Consider the following 17666-nt stretch of genomic DNA (forward strand, 5'->3'; position numbering starts at 1 on the left):
TCTCTCTCTCTCTCTCTCTATGTCTATCATAAATAAATAAATCTTAAAAAAAAAAAAAGAAAAAGTAGAGGGGCTCATAAGAATTAAATGGAGGTAAAGAGCATGTTGTGGGACTACTTGGCCTTCTGAAAGATCCCTGGCAAAACATCCATGTCTACCTACAGAGTGTGAAGTTGGTGATGCTCCCAAGAGTTTTGTAAATTGAGTAGATTCCACACTCTGGTACTTTTGCACAGCACATCCTAAAAAATCCATTAGGTGGCAGAAACACATTCACCAAATCGACTATAAGCTAGGTCTCTCACTTCCTCTTTGTCTTCTCTCTCTCCTTCTCTCTCCTCCCTCCCTCTCCTTGAGCCCCCCTGAATTAAAAAATACAAAGGCCTCTTTAACTCCCAACACTATTGTCACGAAGAACCAGTATTTTCTTCAGAGAGCCAACAGATACCGTTAATCTGCAATACAGGCAACAGGTGAGCCAGGTAGATGGCAGTTGGGGACGTCACTTGGTTTGGGAATGTATGAATTGGGAGATGGTCTTCAGAGAGTAAAGAGCAATAAATGACAGTGGGACTGTTAGGCTTTATTCTTAAACTTTGATATTTAAGCTTTTTAAGCTCGGAGCAAGGTTGGGGGGGAAGGCTCAGAAAGTAAAAAGCAAAAAACCGGTTTGAAAAAACATGCACAAGATGTCTTGGCACTAGCTTCATGTACACCAAATTACTAAATCTCTTCCCACTCCCTTGGGGTGCTGGTCCCCAAACCTGGGGATGGGATCACCTGGGCAGCTTCAAACATAACTGATGCTCACATTCCACCCATAGAGATTGTGATGTAAGTGGTCTGCCCTTAGAATTTCCTAAAAGACCCTTAGACGATTCTAATCTGGACAACTTTAACCGCCACCGGGTTTGTGGAATGCACAGTATAACTGACCTTCCCACAACTCAAACATGCCCCACCCCGTAAGACACAAACACTAGAACACTTCCACGTCAGCTTATTTGAGGGCTCGGTGTGGCCTTGGCCGAGTTTCATGGATTTATCATCTACTGAAAAACTTCCAGCACTTTCAGAACCAAACACAACGAATAAAAGCAACAACAACAACAAAAAAGCAAAAGGATGAAGGTAGGTGAGTTGCTTTTTTAAACATGTTTTTATTTCCTTTTGATTATTGTAGGTTATGCTTTATCTCTCACGGTGCTGACAATTTGGTCTTAAACACCAAATTACAATGGTTGCTTTTTGCTGCTCTTTGGCATCAGACACTAAATGGTAACAACTTTTCTATCACTTGCTGAGGCTTTTTTGTGATACAGTCATTAAGTCAGGCAGGGAAGACCCTGTGTGTTGCTCAAGTCTCCTTAGAAGACCCTGTGCTGCCCTCCCCCATCCCGTCACCTTGCGGCAGAGACAAATTTAACCCTTGACGGGCCTTGTGCAACTCTCAGCACCTTAGACAAGGACATAAGTTCCGCATTGTACCAATAAGATCTGGCGATTTATTCACATAGACTGAAGGGAACAGAGAATTCTTTTCTATGTCCAGGGTCCTCCGGTTGGACTAAGAATTACATTTACATGAGACAGATTAACAGGAGGGGGAAAAAAAACCCCAAAGGTTTATTACATGCACACAGAGACCCAATAATGCAATTGAGACCCAAGGAAATGACCGAGGCAGGCAGTTTTTATACTTTGTAGACAGAGAGACAATAAATCTGTGAAGAGTTGAATGGACGAACAAAACTTGCGGAGCTTCAGTTAGTAAGGAACGGAATTCTAAACAGAATTTGGGCTGGGATAGTATAAATCAGTAAAAAGGAACAAAGGTTGTTTGTGCAGACTTCTTGGCTCTGCATTTTCCACCTCTGGTGATGGGGAGGTCTCTCTGCCTCCTGGTCCAGGAGGGGAACTTTCACATAGATTTCCTGCTTGCTGGGGGGACAGAGGCGGCTCTGGGCGTCCTTTGCACAGGCTGGCTCTTAGGTAACTTTTAATCAAAATAATCAATATGCCATAGTGGCCCATCTTGGGGCAGCCTGCCCTTGGTCCTTACAACACATACGTGTATGAATATTCACATATACATAAAACATGTGTATTTCTGGTCTCAATTGTTGCTGATCGGAGGTTGGCCACTGGTCTAGTTGCCATTCCTTTGTGAGCAATCTGCCTTCTCTATTGTAAACTTGAAGCTTTCCTGTAATTCCCATGATCTAGGTTTGATTTCATTATTATTTACCCCTAGTAGTATTCTTCATGTTTTCTATATTTGAGGATTTATGTCTTTCTTCAAATATTGAAAATTCATAGCCATTATCTCCTCAAACATTATGTCCCCTATTCTATCTACTTCTGAACTCCCCAATCAAGTTGTATTGAACTTTCTCACCCAGTCTTCATCTCCAAACTTTTCTTTCCTGTAAATGGAATATATAACCCTTTATCCTGTGTTATGAGAGATTTTGTCACTGTTGAGTCTACATCCCAGGTTGACTATATATTCCGTTCCTAGAATTTCTGATCAGTTCTGTTCCAAATCAACCTGTTCCTCTTGGGTATTATGTTTTGCTTCCTTTATCTCTTTGAATATATGAGCCATATTCATTGTCAAACTTTGTGTCATTCTATTATCTAACTCTTGGGTGAGGACTCTCCCAATTTTTTCGTCTGCTTACCCTTCCTCCAGATGGTTGGTTTCTTCCTGTGATCTGTAAGTTTTTCATAATGCGTCCTCAGCAAGTGTTTTTAGTGGTGATCCAGTGTACCCTGTCTGGCTGATGTTGCCCTCCAGGGTGACTTTGTGCTTGTTTCCAACAAGTTCTGTGGGTTATGCTGCCTTTAGGTCCTGCAGCCTCACTTCGGGTCCTCATAGCACAGGTGGACTATGAATTTGGCTACAGCCAGCATTTGGTATTGGCCTGGCCTTCCAATATTTTTCACAGGACTCATTCTACCCATTTTGCCAGAAGATGACAAATTACTTTGCCACTTTTGTAAAGCAATAGGCTGTTTTTCTAGTCCATATTTTATTTTTTTTAAAGATTTTATTTATTTATGAAAGAGAGAGAGGCAGAGACACAGGCAGAAGGAGAAGCAGGCTCCATGCAGGGAACCCAATGTGGGACTCATCCCGGGACCTCAGGATCATGCCCTGAGCCGAAGGCAGACCCCCAACCACTAAGCCACCTAGGTGCCCCTAGTCCATATTTTATAGATCAAATTGTACTTTATTATCTTAGCTTTATGCAGGTGTTTCACGTTGGCTCCTCACACTCACAGGATCTGTGATTTGGGCTCTCCTCTCTGCACACATATTAAAGCTCTAGTCCCCCCCACCCGTTCCCTTGGGATGCCTGGGTGGCTCAGCAGTTAAGCATCTGCCTTTGGCTCAGGTTGTGATCCTGAGTCAGGAATCAAGTCCTGCATCAGGCTCCCTGTGGGGAGCCTACTTCTCCCTCTGCCTGTGTTTCTGCCTCTCTCTCTGCGTCTCTCATGAATAAACAAATAAAATCTTTTAAAAATATATAAAACTTTAGCCCCCACGACTATACCTAGCTCAGAAACCCTCAGGAATCACGTTGGCTTTAGCTCACCCTTAGGATTTTGAGTTTCCCTTCTTTTGCTGACACCTAGGCTTCTTTCTTTCCAGTCTCTCTTACTGCCTTAGCACTGCTTGATTTAATATTTTTGTTTGCGTAATTTTGTGTATTTGGAACAAGAAAGAAGTCTTTCACATTGGCTCAATCTACCATATTTGCTGATATCATCTTAAAATATATTAAGTACTAATTAAGACAATAGTGTGTACCACATTAAAATAGTGCCTAACATATACACTATTATGTGATAGGTACTTAAAAATAGCTAGCTTTACTAGACACTTGCTATTTGCTAAGAATTCTTCTAATTCCATGGTGTGTCTTTATTCATCAAATTCTCATTTTATAAGGTTGGTACTATATTCAAACACACACTCAATCGTATTATCCTTATTTTATAGATAAGGAAACCAAAGCACAGAGATAATAAGTAATAGGGTATTAAGTGTAGGCAGTCCAGCTCCAAAACTTGTCAGCTTTATTGAGATATGAACCACTACTGAGTGTGGAATTTGATTTGACAAATGTAGATAGTTGAATAACCACTGCTACAATCATGACATCTGTTAACACATTTCTATCACCCCAAAATTTCCCTTTTGTCCCTTTGTAATGGTCTCTTCCCTCATCTTCCCTCCCCTACCAAACCACTCATCTCTTTTCTACAACCATAATTTTGCCTTTTCTAAAATGCTATTTAAATGTAATCATTTAATACACAGTGTCTGGCTTCTTTCCCTTAGCATAATGCTTTTGGGATCCATTCACAGTGTTGCAAAATTAGTATCCAATACTTTTAATCACGGAGTAGTATTCCATTGAATAGATGGATCACGTTTTGTTTATTCATTGATGGACATTTGGATTGTTTTCAGTTTTTACAAATAAGGCTGCTATCAATATTCACATACAAATCTTCAGGGGGATGGGATCCCTGGGTGGCGCAGTGGTTTGGCGCCTGCCTTTGGCCCAGGGCGCGATCCTGGAGACCCGGGATTGAATCCCACGTCAGGCTCCCGGTGCATGGAGCCTGCTTCTCCCTCTGCCTGTGTCTCTGCCTCTCTCTCTCTCTCTCTATCATAAAAAAAAAAAAAAAAAAAAAAAAAGATTTAAAAAAAAACCAAATCTTCAGGGGGATATACGTTTTCATTTCTCTTAGGTAAATATCAAGTTATGTGTGATATTGTGATTTATAATAAATATGTATTGTGGTCTTCCCACTTCTAACACAAGGCTTCTAAACCCTTGAGATTTCCTAAGTGTGGAGAGAGACAAAATGTCTCTTGATACTTTAATGAGGACTTTTTGACCAGGGCTGGTTGTCAGGGGGAACCAACACGTGATTAGAAGGTTGGGACTTTCAGTTGGCTGAGGCTGAATTTATTGTCAGTGCCCAGTGGCCAATGATTTAGTCAATCATACCTTAGTAATGAAGCCTCCATAAAAACCTAAATAAATAAATAAATAAATAAATAAATAAATAAACAAAACAAATAAACAAAAAAACCCCAATAAGTAACAGGCTGGGAGAGCTTCCAGGTTGGTGAACATGTGGAGCTTCGTTGAGAGTGTTGTGCTCAAGGAAGGCAGGAAGCTCTGTACCCTTTCCCCATACCTTGCCCTGTGTACTTCTTCTATCTGGCTCCTCCTAAATTATATCCTTTATAATAAACTGGTAATCTAGAGTAAACGGGTTTCCTGAGTTCTGTGAACTGCTCTAGCAAGTTAATCTAACTCAAGGAGGAGAATGTGGGAACCTCTGATTTATAGACAGTAGGTCAAAAATACAAATAACAACCTGGGCTTGTGATTGGCCTCTGAGTTAGGGGAAGAGGGACAGTCCTATGAGATATGATGCAACCTGTGGGTGGGTAGTGCCAGAATTGAGCTGATTTTTAAGACATCCAATTGGTGTCCTGACAATTTAAGAATTGCTTGTTGATGGGGGAAATCCCTCCACAGCTTGGAGTTGGGTCCCAGAACTGGAAGAGCACGGAATCACAAAATTATATGGTAGGAATATGTTTAACTTTTAAGAAACTGCCACACTGTTTTCCAAAGTGGCTGTGTACCATTTTGCATCCCCACTACCAACTTATGAGAGTTTTTTAAAATTTTTTAAAATTTTTATTTATTTATGATAGTCACACACAGAGAGAGAGAGAGGCAGAGACATAGGCAGAGGGAGAAGCAGGCTCCATGCACCGGGAGCCCGACGTGGGATTCGATCTCGGGTCTCCAGGATCACGCCCTGGGCCAAAGGAAGGCGCTAAACCGCTGTGCCACCCAGGGTTCCCCAACTTATGAGAGTTCTAATTGCTCCATTTATTCCTCAACACTTGGTATTATTAGTCCTTTTAATTTTAGCCTCCTAGGGAGTATGTTATATCTCATTATTGTTTCAATTTGCATGATTAATGATATTAAGCATCTTTTCCTAAGTTTAGTTGGCACTTGTAAATTTTTGATAAAGTGTCTATTCAACTTCTTTGCTCACATTTCAATTGAGTTGTTTGTCTTTTACTTATTGAATTGTAATAGTTCTTTACATATTCTGAAAATAAGTCCTTTACTAAGTATATTGACAATTTTTTTCTTCTCTGTGTAAAGTCTGCACTCTTAGTCACTGCATATATTACCCCTCACTATTTATTGAAATAATTGGGAAATTTCCACAGGTTAATGGCCTCTTCCTAATAGAATTTGTTGGTTTTATCATTAATAAGGGGTAAGGGAACCGTGTTGAAATTTTTGTTTGGAGATTTGAAGTTCACATTTTCACTACTAAATGATTTTTTTTTCATTTTGGTGCAGAAATGAACAGTCCTTGTTGGATTTGAAGAACTGATGAGGTCATGCTATGATTACATCTGAATTGTCTATCTTTACCATCCATTGAAAATAACTAGATACCTCTCAGCTTTATAAACGCTGCCTGGGGCAACTTGCCCTAAAGTGCCCTGTTTCCAATTCACTACGTGTCTTATTTCCTTATGGAAAAAGACAATTTCCAGAAGTCAGAATTAGAGAAGAGTGGATCTTCTAAAAGAACTACTCCCAAAAGAATTATCCATTTCGTTGATGGAGACGTCATGGAAGAATATAGCACAGAGGAGGAGGAAGACGAAGAGAAAAAGGAACAGGAAACAAAGTCAACACTTGATCCTGTAAGCGTAGAGTATTGATACTAGTGAACATGGGGGTGAATGAATGAGCGGTAAAGACAGGCAAGGTTTGTAGAAAATATAATTTTAAGCCAATTCTTTGTTCCCATTGGGTTGTTTTCTAGATCCATTTATAGTCAACTGATAATTTTTATAACCTTACATTTCTCCTATTTGAGAAAGAAAATGGAATATAAATATAAATATATAAATATAAAGCATTTTGAGACCTCTACATGAAACACTCTGTATCACCACTCTTGTTATCAAGTAGTCTAACTTGATTTCTCTCTCTTTTTCTCTCTTTTTTTTTTTTTCCAGTCTACACTTTCATGGGGGCCCTACCTATGGTTTTGGGCAGAGCAAATAGCAAGCACCTCATTTTCTAGTAAGTACTGCCAAGGTTATTTACTTATTTATTTTGTCCAAAATACTCAAAGATAGACTTACAGACCCTCAGACTTAGTTGGGGCTTCCAATAGTTTAATCTACTCCACAGCATCTTGGAGAAAGGGGACGACCTGGTCCCTTCTCAATCTATGCTTGAAGATTCCCAAAGGCATAGAACCTAATACCTTCAGGCAGACCTTTCCAGCTCTTTCTGACTCTTTTTAGTAAACACTACCTTACATTTTGTGTTCTTTTAAAGTTGTTCCTATTGATCTTAGTTGTATTTCTTAAGACCATATAAAACAAGTCTAGATTTCCCCTTTCATAGGACAGAGTTTCAAATATTTGAAGATAACAGCCTCTCACCATCCCCCCTTGACTCTTCACCTGAATAAACTTCCAAGTTTTTTCTTTAACTATTGTTGTGTGATACAGTTCCAAGTCCCTTCATCATAATCACTCTATTATGAACAACAACTTTATTGATGCTTCCCAGGGACATAGTGAATGGCCTAAGTGGTTGGCTATTTATAACACATGAAATACTAAATTTTATTTTGCTCGATGTACACCAATTTTCTTTAAAACACGATTGGTGGCATCTAATTACTGATTCTCTTCTAACTTGCATGATTATATGTACAACAGGGAAGAAATGACTTTAAAAATTTGAGAAATTATGAAGTATAGCTATAGCTCTGAGGAATTGATCTTCATTCATTCATTAAGTAAACATTTATTGAGTGTCAATATGTGTTTGGCACCATGATGGTCCCTGGGATACAAAGACAAATGACAGTCTTTGCTTTCAAGGGACTCAATATTCAATGGATATTATAGGCTAGGAAGCATGCCTATAATTACAATATGTTGCCACAACTGCCAGGGTAGAAGGAGCATAGGGACTACTGATGGGGTGACTCAATAATGCTGACATATGGAGGCAATACCTTCAGATGCTATGAAAGTATGGCTAAGGTCAGCTTGGGGACTGACTGTGAAAGTCACTGGGGGTGGAGGAGAGGATGAAGGCCTTTAAATTACAGTAAAAAAGTGATGATGGGGTGATTTAGTCAGATGGTAGGAGCCTTAAAAGAGCAAGTGCTTTCACTTTAGGGTAGAGGGTTAGGAATTTGGAAGTTACTTTGGGAATACAGTGAGATACCAATCTTACCTCAACCATAACACACTGACAGAAAAAATACATCTGCCAGAGAGCTCTGTGCTTTATTTTGGTCAAGACTAATTAAAGAGGTGAAATGTTTTGGAGGTAGAAAGCCTTAGGAGATTAGGTCAGGTGAAAGCAGCAAAACCCAAAGCAGTTAATATGAGAATGAGAAGAAGAAGAGGTACTGCAGTGCTTTCCATGTTGGGCTTTGACTTAAGATGGCAAAGTCAGGATGCAAGGGGAATCAAGCTGCCTTCCAGGTTCCAAGCAGAACTGTAGCATTCAAGTGCATCTGCGTGGGGGCTTCCAGCTAGTAGTGGAAGCATAAATATGCCAGCACTCAGCACCCTGGTCTCCACACAGAAACTTTGGAGAGAGCTAAACCCCAGATGAAGCTGTAAGTAATGTTTCCAATTTAAAATTCTAGTTGGTCATGAACAAGAAAACTTCCTAAGATTTATTCTAATATTTTAGAAACTTCTCTTATATCCATTTACCAGGCATGGTGGCAAATGAGCAGATTAAAGAGCTAGATATTTTTGAAAAGATAAACCCATTAAAAATGGGGAGCACCATTCTGATGTGCTATATGAGTAATACACCAAGAGGCACAAGTGGTCATGGGGATCAGAAAATTGTGTTATGGGATGGGGGTGGAGTGTCAGATATCCTATAGTTTTAAAGGATAACATTTCTAGGAGATACTTCAGGAAACCACTATTAATGCTAAACCTTTATCCCTAACTTTTACAACCAAAGCATCTATTCTGATTGCCCAGGACCAATGCTGTACCTGGTAGTAAGTATTTTGAAAATCTCTCCTGACATAACCAATATGGAAGGGACGGTTTAGAAGTAATCCCATGTGAAGATAGAAGATTTAACAATTCCTTTTAAGTCCTAGAACTTTTTGAGAGTTTGGAGCAATTGCAATATTTTTTCAGCCTTGAAGGTAAGTGTAGTAATGGGTCACCTGCAGGCATGTTTAAACTCTTGTCCCCTCAACTGACACTAAGGTTTACTTTTTACTTCAGCTTACCAAAAGTGCTTGTTCTTTCCTTTAGCATGTGAATTCCTCGGTGGAAGATTTGCTACCTTCTTTGGCCTTAATCAACCCAAATATCAGTATGTGTTAAATGAATACTATAGGACACAAAGTAAGGTATGTGACATCCTGATGGAGGATACCAAGAGCCCTGATGTGGGAAGATTGGTTGCTTCCACTTCAATATAAGTTATTTTCCCACCAGGTAATCATGTACAATTTCACCCCAGGACACTTCTGATTTGCCTTTTCTGTGTAAAGTCAGAATGTCATCAGATGGGGTATAGAAGTTGGTTGAACATGAAGCCTGAGATTGCCTAGATAAAGAAGCTTCTCACAGGGGTGACTCTGCAAGAGGAGTTCAGAGGTATTTAGTTTACAATTAAACTTTGCTATCTTTCTCTCCATACCAGGAAAGTGACAAGGAAAGTGAAGGGGATGGATCAAAGGCCCAGCCAGCCAAGATTCCTAATGAAAGGTGTCACCTGGAAGCTAGGGGCCAAGAGTATGGAACTAGACAACAGGACATCGTAGAGGGTGTTCCTCAGTGGAGCGCCTTCTCCAGGGAGGGCCTGGCAGCAGATTTCAGCTCATAATGGCCAGCAGGACTATAGTTCCTCTAGATGTCTGTTCCACTGCTATTGGTGACCATGACCAAAGCACCACAGGTAGTGCTCCTGAGCTGATCTGTGATTTATTCAGCAAGCAATAATGAGAATTATGGATGCGTTCTCAATTTTATAAGCCCCCCAATCAACTCCCGCCCCCCGCTTCCGCCCAGCAGTGATGCAAGTCTTGCTAGTCAGTTATGAACTCTTATTATTGATGTTTGCACAGAAATGCAAATGCCTTAAGGAATTTGGATCTGGCAGTTTTGGATTGAAACTCTTCATCATGGGGCTAGGGTACAGAAAAGAAGCTCTCTTCCCGAAGATGCTTCGGACATTGTGAAGTCTAAATAAGTCCCCTTTCAGCGTTTGATGTAAGGTGTGTGCTTCCCCAAAGCCACCCTGGTTTAGTTGGGGCTTGCTTTACAATAAGCAAACATTGCTAGTAACTTTGTACATCAAAGTCTTTGAGGATTGGGTGCATTTTCCCCACACACAATTAAAAAAAAAATCTAGGCTCTAGAAAAAGTATTTGAAAAAACAGATGATTTTGTTTATTTGTCAGCAAAATTTTAAAACCTGGGAAGATCACACATGGAAATCATAGCTAGATATCACAAATTGTGCTGGCCAGAGGTCGCTGGGATATAATAGAAAAACACAGGATTTGCAGTAATAAGACCTGAGGTCAAGTCTCAATTTTATCTTATACTAGTTGTGTGATTTTAGGTGTCCAGATTTCTGAGCCTTAGTCCCCTTCTTTGTAAAATAGGGGTGGCATATATTTATTCCTCAAGGGTTATTGTTAAACAAAATGATATAAATGTGAAAACACTTTTAAAACTGTAAATATTCAATGTTAACGCTTCCTTAATGGCTGTTATAGACTGTTACCTTGAAAGTCTCCAAAAAACCATGCCTTCTGGAATTCATGCCATGGTACTGTCCCATTTACATTGACCCTGGGCTTGGCCCCATGACTTGTTTCAGCCAATGAGACAGTAGCAAAGGTGATGCAAGTGGAGGCTTGATGAGCACCTGCAGATGGAAACCTGTCATCTTAGAAACTTCACCTTGTGGGCACCTGGGTGGCTCAGCCAGTTAGGCATCTGCCTTCTGCTCAGGTTATGATCCTAATGTCCTGGGATGGAGTCTCACATTGGGCTCCCTGCTCAGCGGTGAGTCTGCTTCTCCCTCTGCCCTCATCCCTGCTTGTGCTCTCTCTTTCTCTTTCTCTCTCAGATAAATAAATAAAATATTAAAAAGAAAAAGAACTCCACCTTGTAAAGGGCTTGACTTCTCAATAATGAAAGGCCACATGGAAAGAAATTCCCAAGGATGAAAGACTCTCGTGCATTCCAGTCCCAGCCAAGCTCCTCACCAAATGCAGCCACATAAAGGACCTCTTTATCCTACGTGGAGCAGATGAACCCGGCAGCTGAGTCCAGTCAACCCACAGAATCACGAGAAATAATAAATCATTATTGTTTTGGAGTAGTTTGCTATGTAGTAATATGCAGCTGAAATAATAGCTCTAAGAGAAGGGGAACTTGGAATTGATCTGATATAAAATCTAGAAGAAGGCCTGGAGAATAAGGCATTGTTGGTTGAATATATGAGAATAAGACAGGTTTTGTGGCATAATAGGACAACTCTAAGACCTCAGTGATTTGAAACAACAACACTTTGTTTCCTTCTCATGAGAAGTCCACTGTCAGTTCAGGTGGCTTCCCAGAGTGCTGGCGCAGTGGTACCTGCATCTCTGATACTACGATTCCTCCAGACTATGATACATTCAGGGCTGCTGAAGCAGAAGTGGAGTGGGCAGTTAAGCACTCGCAATCAGCGTCTCCACTAAGAATAAAACATGTCACTTTTGATTATATGTTTCTTCCACCACAGCAAATCACATGGACACAATTAACTTCAAGGGGTGTGAGCCTCCTAAGACAGCTGAGAAGGGGAAACACTTTCTTCCAGCGGCAGTACGGGATAAATGACAGACTCAAGCATCGATATGGTATTGATTTCATCTCAGCTCTGTCGCCCCTTTGTAACCCGATGGCCCTGTGCAAGTGACTCAACTTCACAATGTTCTGATGTATAAAGCAGATTTGATACAGGCAGCAAATTCAATTTGGACTAGCTTATGCGACAAAAAAAGAGAACTTTTTGGAGGGGTATTGAGGTATCTTATGCACCCCAAGGGCGCATAAATTTCAGTACATCTAGAAAAAATCTAATAAACACATACATGAGCAATACTCTCTCCATTTCTCATCTTTCTTTCCTGTGAGGAAGAAAGATCACTCCATAGCTCTTTTATTTTTTATTTTTTTATTTTATTTTTAAAGATTTTATTTATTTATTCATGAGAATACACAGAGAGGAGAGAGAGAGAGACAGAGACACAGGCAGAGAGAGAAGCAGGCTCTATGCAGGGAGCCAGACGTGGGACTTGATCCTGGGTCCCCAGGATCACGCCCTGAGCTGCAGGCGGCGCTAAACCGCTGAGCCACCGGGGCTGCCCTATTTTTTATTTTTTAAAAGATTTTATTTATTTATTGCAGAGAGAGAGAGAACATGAAAGCAGTGGGAGGAGCAGAGGGAGAGGGAGATAATCTCCAGCAGACTCTGTGCTTAGCACAGAGCCCAACGAGGGCCCTAATCCCATGACCCTGAGATCACCACCCTGAGCTGAAACCAAGAGTTGGACACCCAATCGAATGAGCCCCAGAGGTGCCCTAGCTCTTTTATTTTGTAATCTTTATTGAGATATAACTGATCTATAATATTGTATTAGTCTTAGGTGTACGATCTAATGATTAATATTTGCTTGTATTATAAAATGATCACTACAATTAGTCTAGTTAACTAACATCCACCACACAGAAAAATTTTTTTCTTGTGATGAGAACTTTTAAGATCTACTCTTTTAGCAGCTTTCAAATATACAATGTTATTAACCATAGTTATCATACTGCATCATTACATCATCATGATTTATTTATTTTATAACTGGAAGTCGGTACCTTTTGACCACCTTCACTCATTTCACCCCCCTCATCATCCTCCACCTCTGGCAAACACCAATCTGTTCACTCTATCTACGAGTTTGGATTTTTGTTGTTGCTGTGTGTTTTTATTGGTCAGTTTTTAGATTTCACATATAAGTGGGATCATATGGTATTTGTCTTTCTTCATCTGACATATTTCGCTTAGCATAAAAATGCCCTCAAGGCCCATCCATATTGTTACAAATAACAAAATTTCCTTTTTTTCATGGCTACAAAATATTTCACTGTGCAAATATATATGTGTATGTGTGTGTCTCTGTGTGTACCCTGTTTCCTTTATCCATTCATGCATCGAGGGTACTTCCGTGTTTTGGCTATTGTAAATAGTGCTGCAATAAACATGGTGCGTATATGTTTTTGATTAGTGTTTTCATCTTCTTTGGATAAATGCCCAGAAATGGAATTGCTGAATCATGTAGTGGTTCTACTTTTCAATTTTTGAGGAACCTCCATACTGTTTTCCATAGTAGCTGCACCAATGTACATTGCCACCAAGAATGCACAAATGTTTCCTTTTCTCCACATCCCCCCCAACTCTTGCTCTTTCTTGTCTGATACTAGACACTCTAACAGGAGTGAGGTAATACCCCATTGTGGTTTCAATTTTCATTTCCCTGATGATTAGTGATATTATGCGGTTTTTCATATATCTGTCGGCCATCTGTTTGTCTTCTTTGGAAAAATATCTATTCAGATCCTCTTTCCACTTTTTAAAATTTGATTTTTTGGGAGGGCTATTGAGCTGTAGGAATTCTTTATATATCTTGGACATTAACTCCTTATAAGATACATGATTTGCAAATATTTTCTCACATTCATGGGGTTGTCTTTTCATTTTGTTGATAGTTTCCTTTGTTGGGTAGAAGCTTTTCAGGTTTAAGTAGTCCCACTTGTTTGCATTTGCTTTTGTTGTTTTTGCTTTTGGTGTCAAATCCATAACATTTTATAACTCACCTGTTCAAGTCACTGCCCCTCTGTCCCAATTCCAAGCATACAGGACATAGAATTTGATCAGGCCTTTGGCTCAGGTGACCATCCCTCATCTGATCAGTTGTGACCAGGGAAGTGGAGTCATGTAGCAACAACATGAATATAGGATCTACTTCTGAGTGAGCAAGATTCTCAAGAGAGGAAGATTAAGGTGAAGTAGGCAGACACACCCCATGACCATTCTATGGATAAAATGTGAAAACTGAGGAAAGGCATATGGTTCTAATTAGGTACTTGAACCTTAATATCAGTTATAATTATTAATACTGATGACAATTGTGGGCTGAAGGAATCTGAGTGGTTTATCCCCATTAAGGAGTCAATCTTAGTTCTTTATCTGACAGGCCCTATTAGTCTGATTTCAAGATAAAGTAAATCTGAGGTTTTGATGTAGCAGGAAAAAGTGGCTAAGCCTACCAGTTAAGCATTGGTCATTTGTGCCTCAGGTGTCAGATCACACTAAAACTCTGTCCCTGCTTTATTTGCTAAGTTGCTACAAAACAGACCATATGATGGATGCTTTTCTATTTTTCTACTTTTCTTAAAAATTAACTGTACCCTGGAATATATCCACTAAGTGTTGATTCTAGAGAACCAGGCAAATCAAAGTGTGATGATATTAGCAGGAGTGAATTTTACCTAGCAAATACTATACTCTCAATCTGTTTTTCTTCTCCTCTGAAAGAATGGAGGTGGCCTACCCTTAAGGTCAGTGACCATATGCAAATCAATCAAATCTTGAGCTAAATATCCTAAGGAAAACAAATGGAAACCAATACCCAGATCTTATCAGGCTGTGGCTGCAAGATAAGTACACATTTTCTTTAATGTTAATTCCTTCTTTTAATATTAATTGGGCATCTTCCACATACCAGTTACTGTTTCAGGTGCTATCAACCAAAGAGACAAAAATCTCGGCATTCCTTTTGGCCTTAAGTTCCAGATAGCTAAATTATCAGGACACCCAGGCTGTGTGTGGCCGGCTTCACAAATGGTCCCAATAACCTTCATCTTCTGGTCCTCACGTCCTATGTAGCCTTTCCCACATTGAACAAGGGACATCTATGTGACCAATAGAATATGTCAGAAGCCATGGTGTGATACTTCTGAGATAAGAGAGACAATGGCTACTGTTTTGGTCTCCTTCTTAAATCACTTACTCTGGGGAGAACCAGCTGCTACATTGTGAGTACATTCGTGTAGCCTATGGACAGGTCCATTTGGTAAACACTGAAGTCTCCAACAAACAGCTGGTGAGGAACAGCGGAATTCTGATAGGCCTCAATTTTCCTGAGAGCCAACCACAGTGTCTCTACTCCTCTGAACTAGGTCCTGGTAGCTACCGGGTCACAGACTGGCTGGCCTACCCCCTTGCTCAGACAACTGCCAAGACCTACATGCATAGCTCCCCCTCCTGAACCAGGACGCTAGGAGTACAGGCCTTCTGGGCAGCCAGGGCTCCCAGGTGTCTCTCTAATGGAAGGTAACCCCAACCTCAGCCCTGGCAAGACTTTCAACCTCAGAACCTGGCAAGTTCCCCTCATATCTGCCTTCAAGGGAAATAGGCACCATTAGTTAGGTTAAGGCTTGGAATTATTTACATGTCTTGGGTCTCCCAAGAGCCTGAGCCATTGATCCTGCTGCTTAGGACAAATGCTGAACCGTTCCAAATCTCCGGTAACCACTACCTAGCATCTAGCTTGCACATACACAGCATACACCCCTTCAGCAGACCCTGGGCAGCCAGGCCCTCCAAGCCTCTGATGCCATGGCTGGGCTAACCACCTGGATATTCTCCTGGGATGCCCTTACAAAATAATATAGTACTGAGGCTACAAAGGTGTGAAAGTCAATGCCCTTTTAAAAGTGCTGCGAAGGGATGCTTGGGTGGCTCAGCTGTTGAGCACCTGCCCCTGGCCAGGGCATAATCTGCAGTCTCAGGATCGAGTCCCTGCCTCCCTGCCTGAAGCCTGCTTCTCCCTCTGCCTTTGGATAGTGTGAGCTTGGATATTGCCAATGTGTGCTTATTCTCAAGAGCTCACAACTGTGACTCTGCTCTTAAACTGGGTCCTAGCCCAGAACCAGGGCACTGAACGGCTCTTCTTACCCCTTGCTCCAGAGCTGTGCTGGGACACCAAACACAAATTTCTCTCTCCCACCAGGCCCCCAGGAGCAGGGGCCTCTCCAGCAACCAGTGCTCCCTGCTGTCTCTTATCAGAGGACCCCAACCGGTCAGCTTGGCCCCACCCTGGCAAGGCAGTCCAGCGTCCTCCAGCTCTGCTGTCAGCGGAAATGGGCATATTTGTGTAAGATAAGGCTTGGAATTAAGTAGATGCTAGGTACTCCAAATAGCCTGTTCCTTGGCCTGACCTCTCCCTACATCTGCTCTGTTCTGTGTCCCTGGCTACCCTGAGGCACGCATGAGCAATCTGCACTTTATCTGCTGACTTTGGGCTGAACTGGGCTCTGCAAGCCCAAGGAGCTCTGAGAGGACCCTCAACCATTTGTATGGCTTCAGGGCAGAGGGAGCCCAAGATGGGAAAATCTTTTTTCTTTTCTTTTCTTTTCTTTTCTTTCTTTTCTTTTCTTTTCTTTTCTTTTCTTTTCTTTTCTTTTCTTTTCTTTTCTTTTCTTTTCTTTTCTTTTCTTTTTTTCTTTTTTCTTTTCTTTTGCATTTCTTTTCTTCTTTTCTTTTCTATTCTTTCTTTTCTTTCCTTCCTTCCTTCCTTCCTTCCTTTCCTTCTTTCATTTCTTTTTTTTTTCCTTTGACGATTTTTAATTTACTTTGAGAGAGGATGAGAGAGCGAGAGAGCAAGTGAGTGTGTGCGTGGTGGTGGGGAGGGCAGAGGGAGAGGGAGAGAGAGAATCTCAAGCAGACTCCAAGCTGTGTGTGGAGTTCAAGGCGGGGCTTGATCCCAGGATGCTGAGATCACTACCTGAGGCAAATCAAGAGTCCCACACTCAACCGACTGGGCCACCCAGGCGCCCTGATGGGAAAATATTTCTGAAGTGGCAGATTAATGTGGCAACAGTCAGCCTCCATTTGGACGGGCTGCCCAATGGGTTTCCAGGGTTCTCCAGCAATCAAGGCTCCCGGATGTCTCTAATTGGAGGATGTCCCAACCATCCTTGTGCCTCACCTGGCAGGGTAGCCCTGTTTTCCCCAGCTCTTCCCTCCAGGGGGAATATGCACACTTGTGTAGGTGACAGCTTGGAATTAGGCAGATGCCTCCTATCCATGACAGCTGGCTCCAGAGACTGGCCTCTCCAGGAACCTGCCACCTTCCAGGTGTGTGGCTCCCCAGAGGTGAGCAGTTGGCACATGTGCAGTACCTGCCCTGCCACTCTGCAAAGGGCAGCTGGCCTAGACCACCTGCACAGCCCCCTGGGCAGAGATCCCACCCCCGAAAGCACCTTAATACTGGCAACTGTCGGTCTGCCTTTGGACTGGCTGCCTGATGGGGTCCAGGGCTTGTCCAGCAATCACAGCTCCCCGATGTCTCTTACTGGAGAGTATCCTTGTGTAATCCAGGCCCTACCACTGTTTGGTGACTTGGATCTCAGAGGCAGAACTGCTCCTGCAAAGATCCCGGCCCTTGTTGAGGAGAACAGAAGT

The 17666-nt window shown here is 41.5% G+C and overlaps 1 protein-coding gene across 4 annotated transcripts; it reads left to right on the forward strand.

Moving 5' to 3' along the window:
• Window positions 1-998: 998 nt before the first annotated feature.
• FAM177B (family with sequence similarity 177 member B) lies at window positions 999-13416 on the forward strand. Of its 4 annotated transcripts, XR_012001802.1 has the most exons (7): window positions 999-1131; window positions 6423-6775; window positions 7094-7160; window positions 9395-9492; window positions 9789-10043; window positions 10213-10362; window positions 11226-13416. XR_012001802.1 is itself a non-coding variant. In XM_025991280.2 (5 exons), the coding sequence occupies exons 2-5, from the start codon at window positions 6602-6604 to the stop codon at window positions 9969-9971; spliced, it is 522 nt and encodes a 173-aa protein (XP_025847065.2). In that variant the 5' UTR covers window positions 999-1131; window positions 6423-6601; the 3' UTR covers window positions 9972-13416. The 4 variants fall into 4 exon arrangements, 2 of the variants coding, with proteins under 2 accessions (XP_025847065.2, XP_072615670.1); XR_012001803.1 differs by lacking the exon at window positions 10213-10362; XM_025991280.2 differs by having other exon boundaries at window positions 9789-13416.
• Window positions 13417-17666: the final 4250 nt, after the last annotated feature.

Source organism: Vulpes vulpes, chromosome 5, assembly GCF_048418805.1.
Source record: "Vulpes vulpes isolate BD-2025 chromosome 5, VulVul3, whole genome shotgun sequence".
Taxonomy (NCBI): Eukaryota; Metazoa; Chordata; class Mammalia; order Carnivora; family Canidae; genus Vulpes; species Vulpes vulpes.

Bases quoted from the DNA above. Each gene is read 5' to 3' on its own strand.
- FAM177B (XM_025991280.2), top strand. From the start codon at position 6,602: ATGGAAAAAGACAATTTCCAGAAGTCAGAATTAGAGAAGAGTGGATCT. The intron at 6,776-7,093 runs GTAAGCGTAGAG...TTTTTTTTCCAG, and splicing joins CAAAGTCAACACTTGATCCT to TCTACACTTTCATGGGGGCC. The intron at 7,161-9,394 runs GTAAGTACTGCC...TCTTTCCTTTAG, and splicing joins AGCAAGCACCTCATTTTCTA to CATGTGAATTCCTCGGTGGA.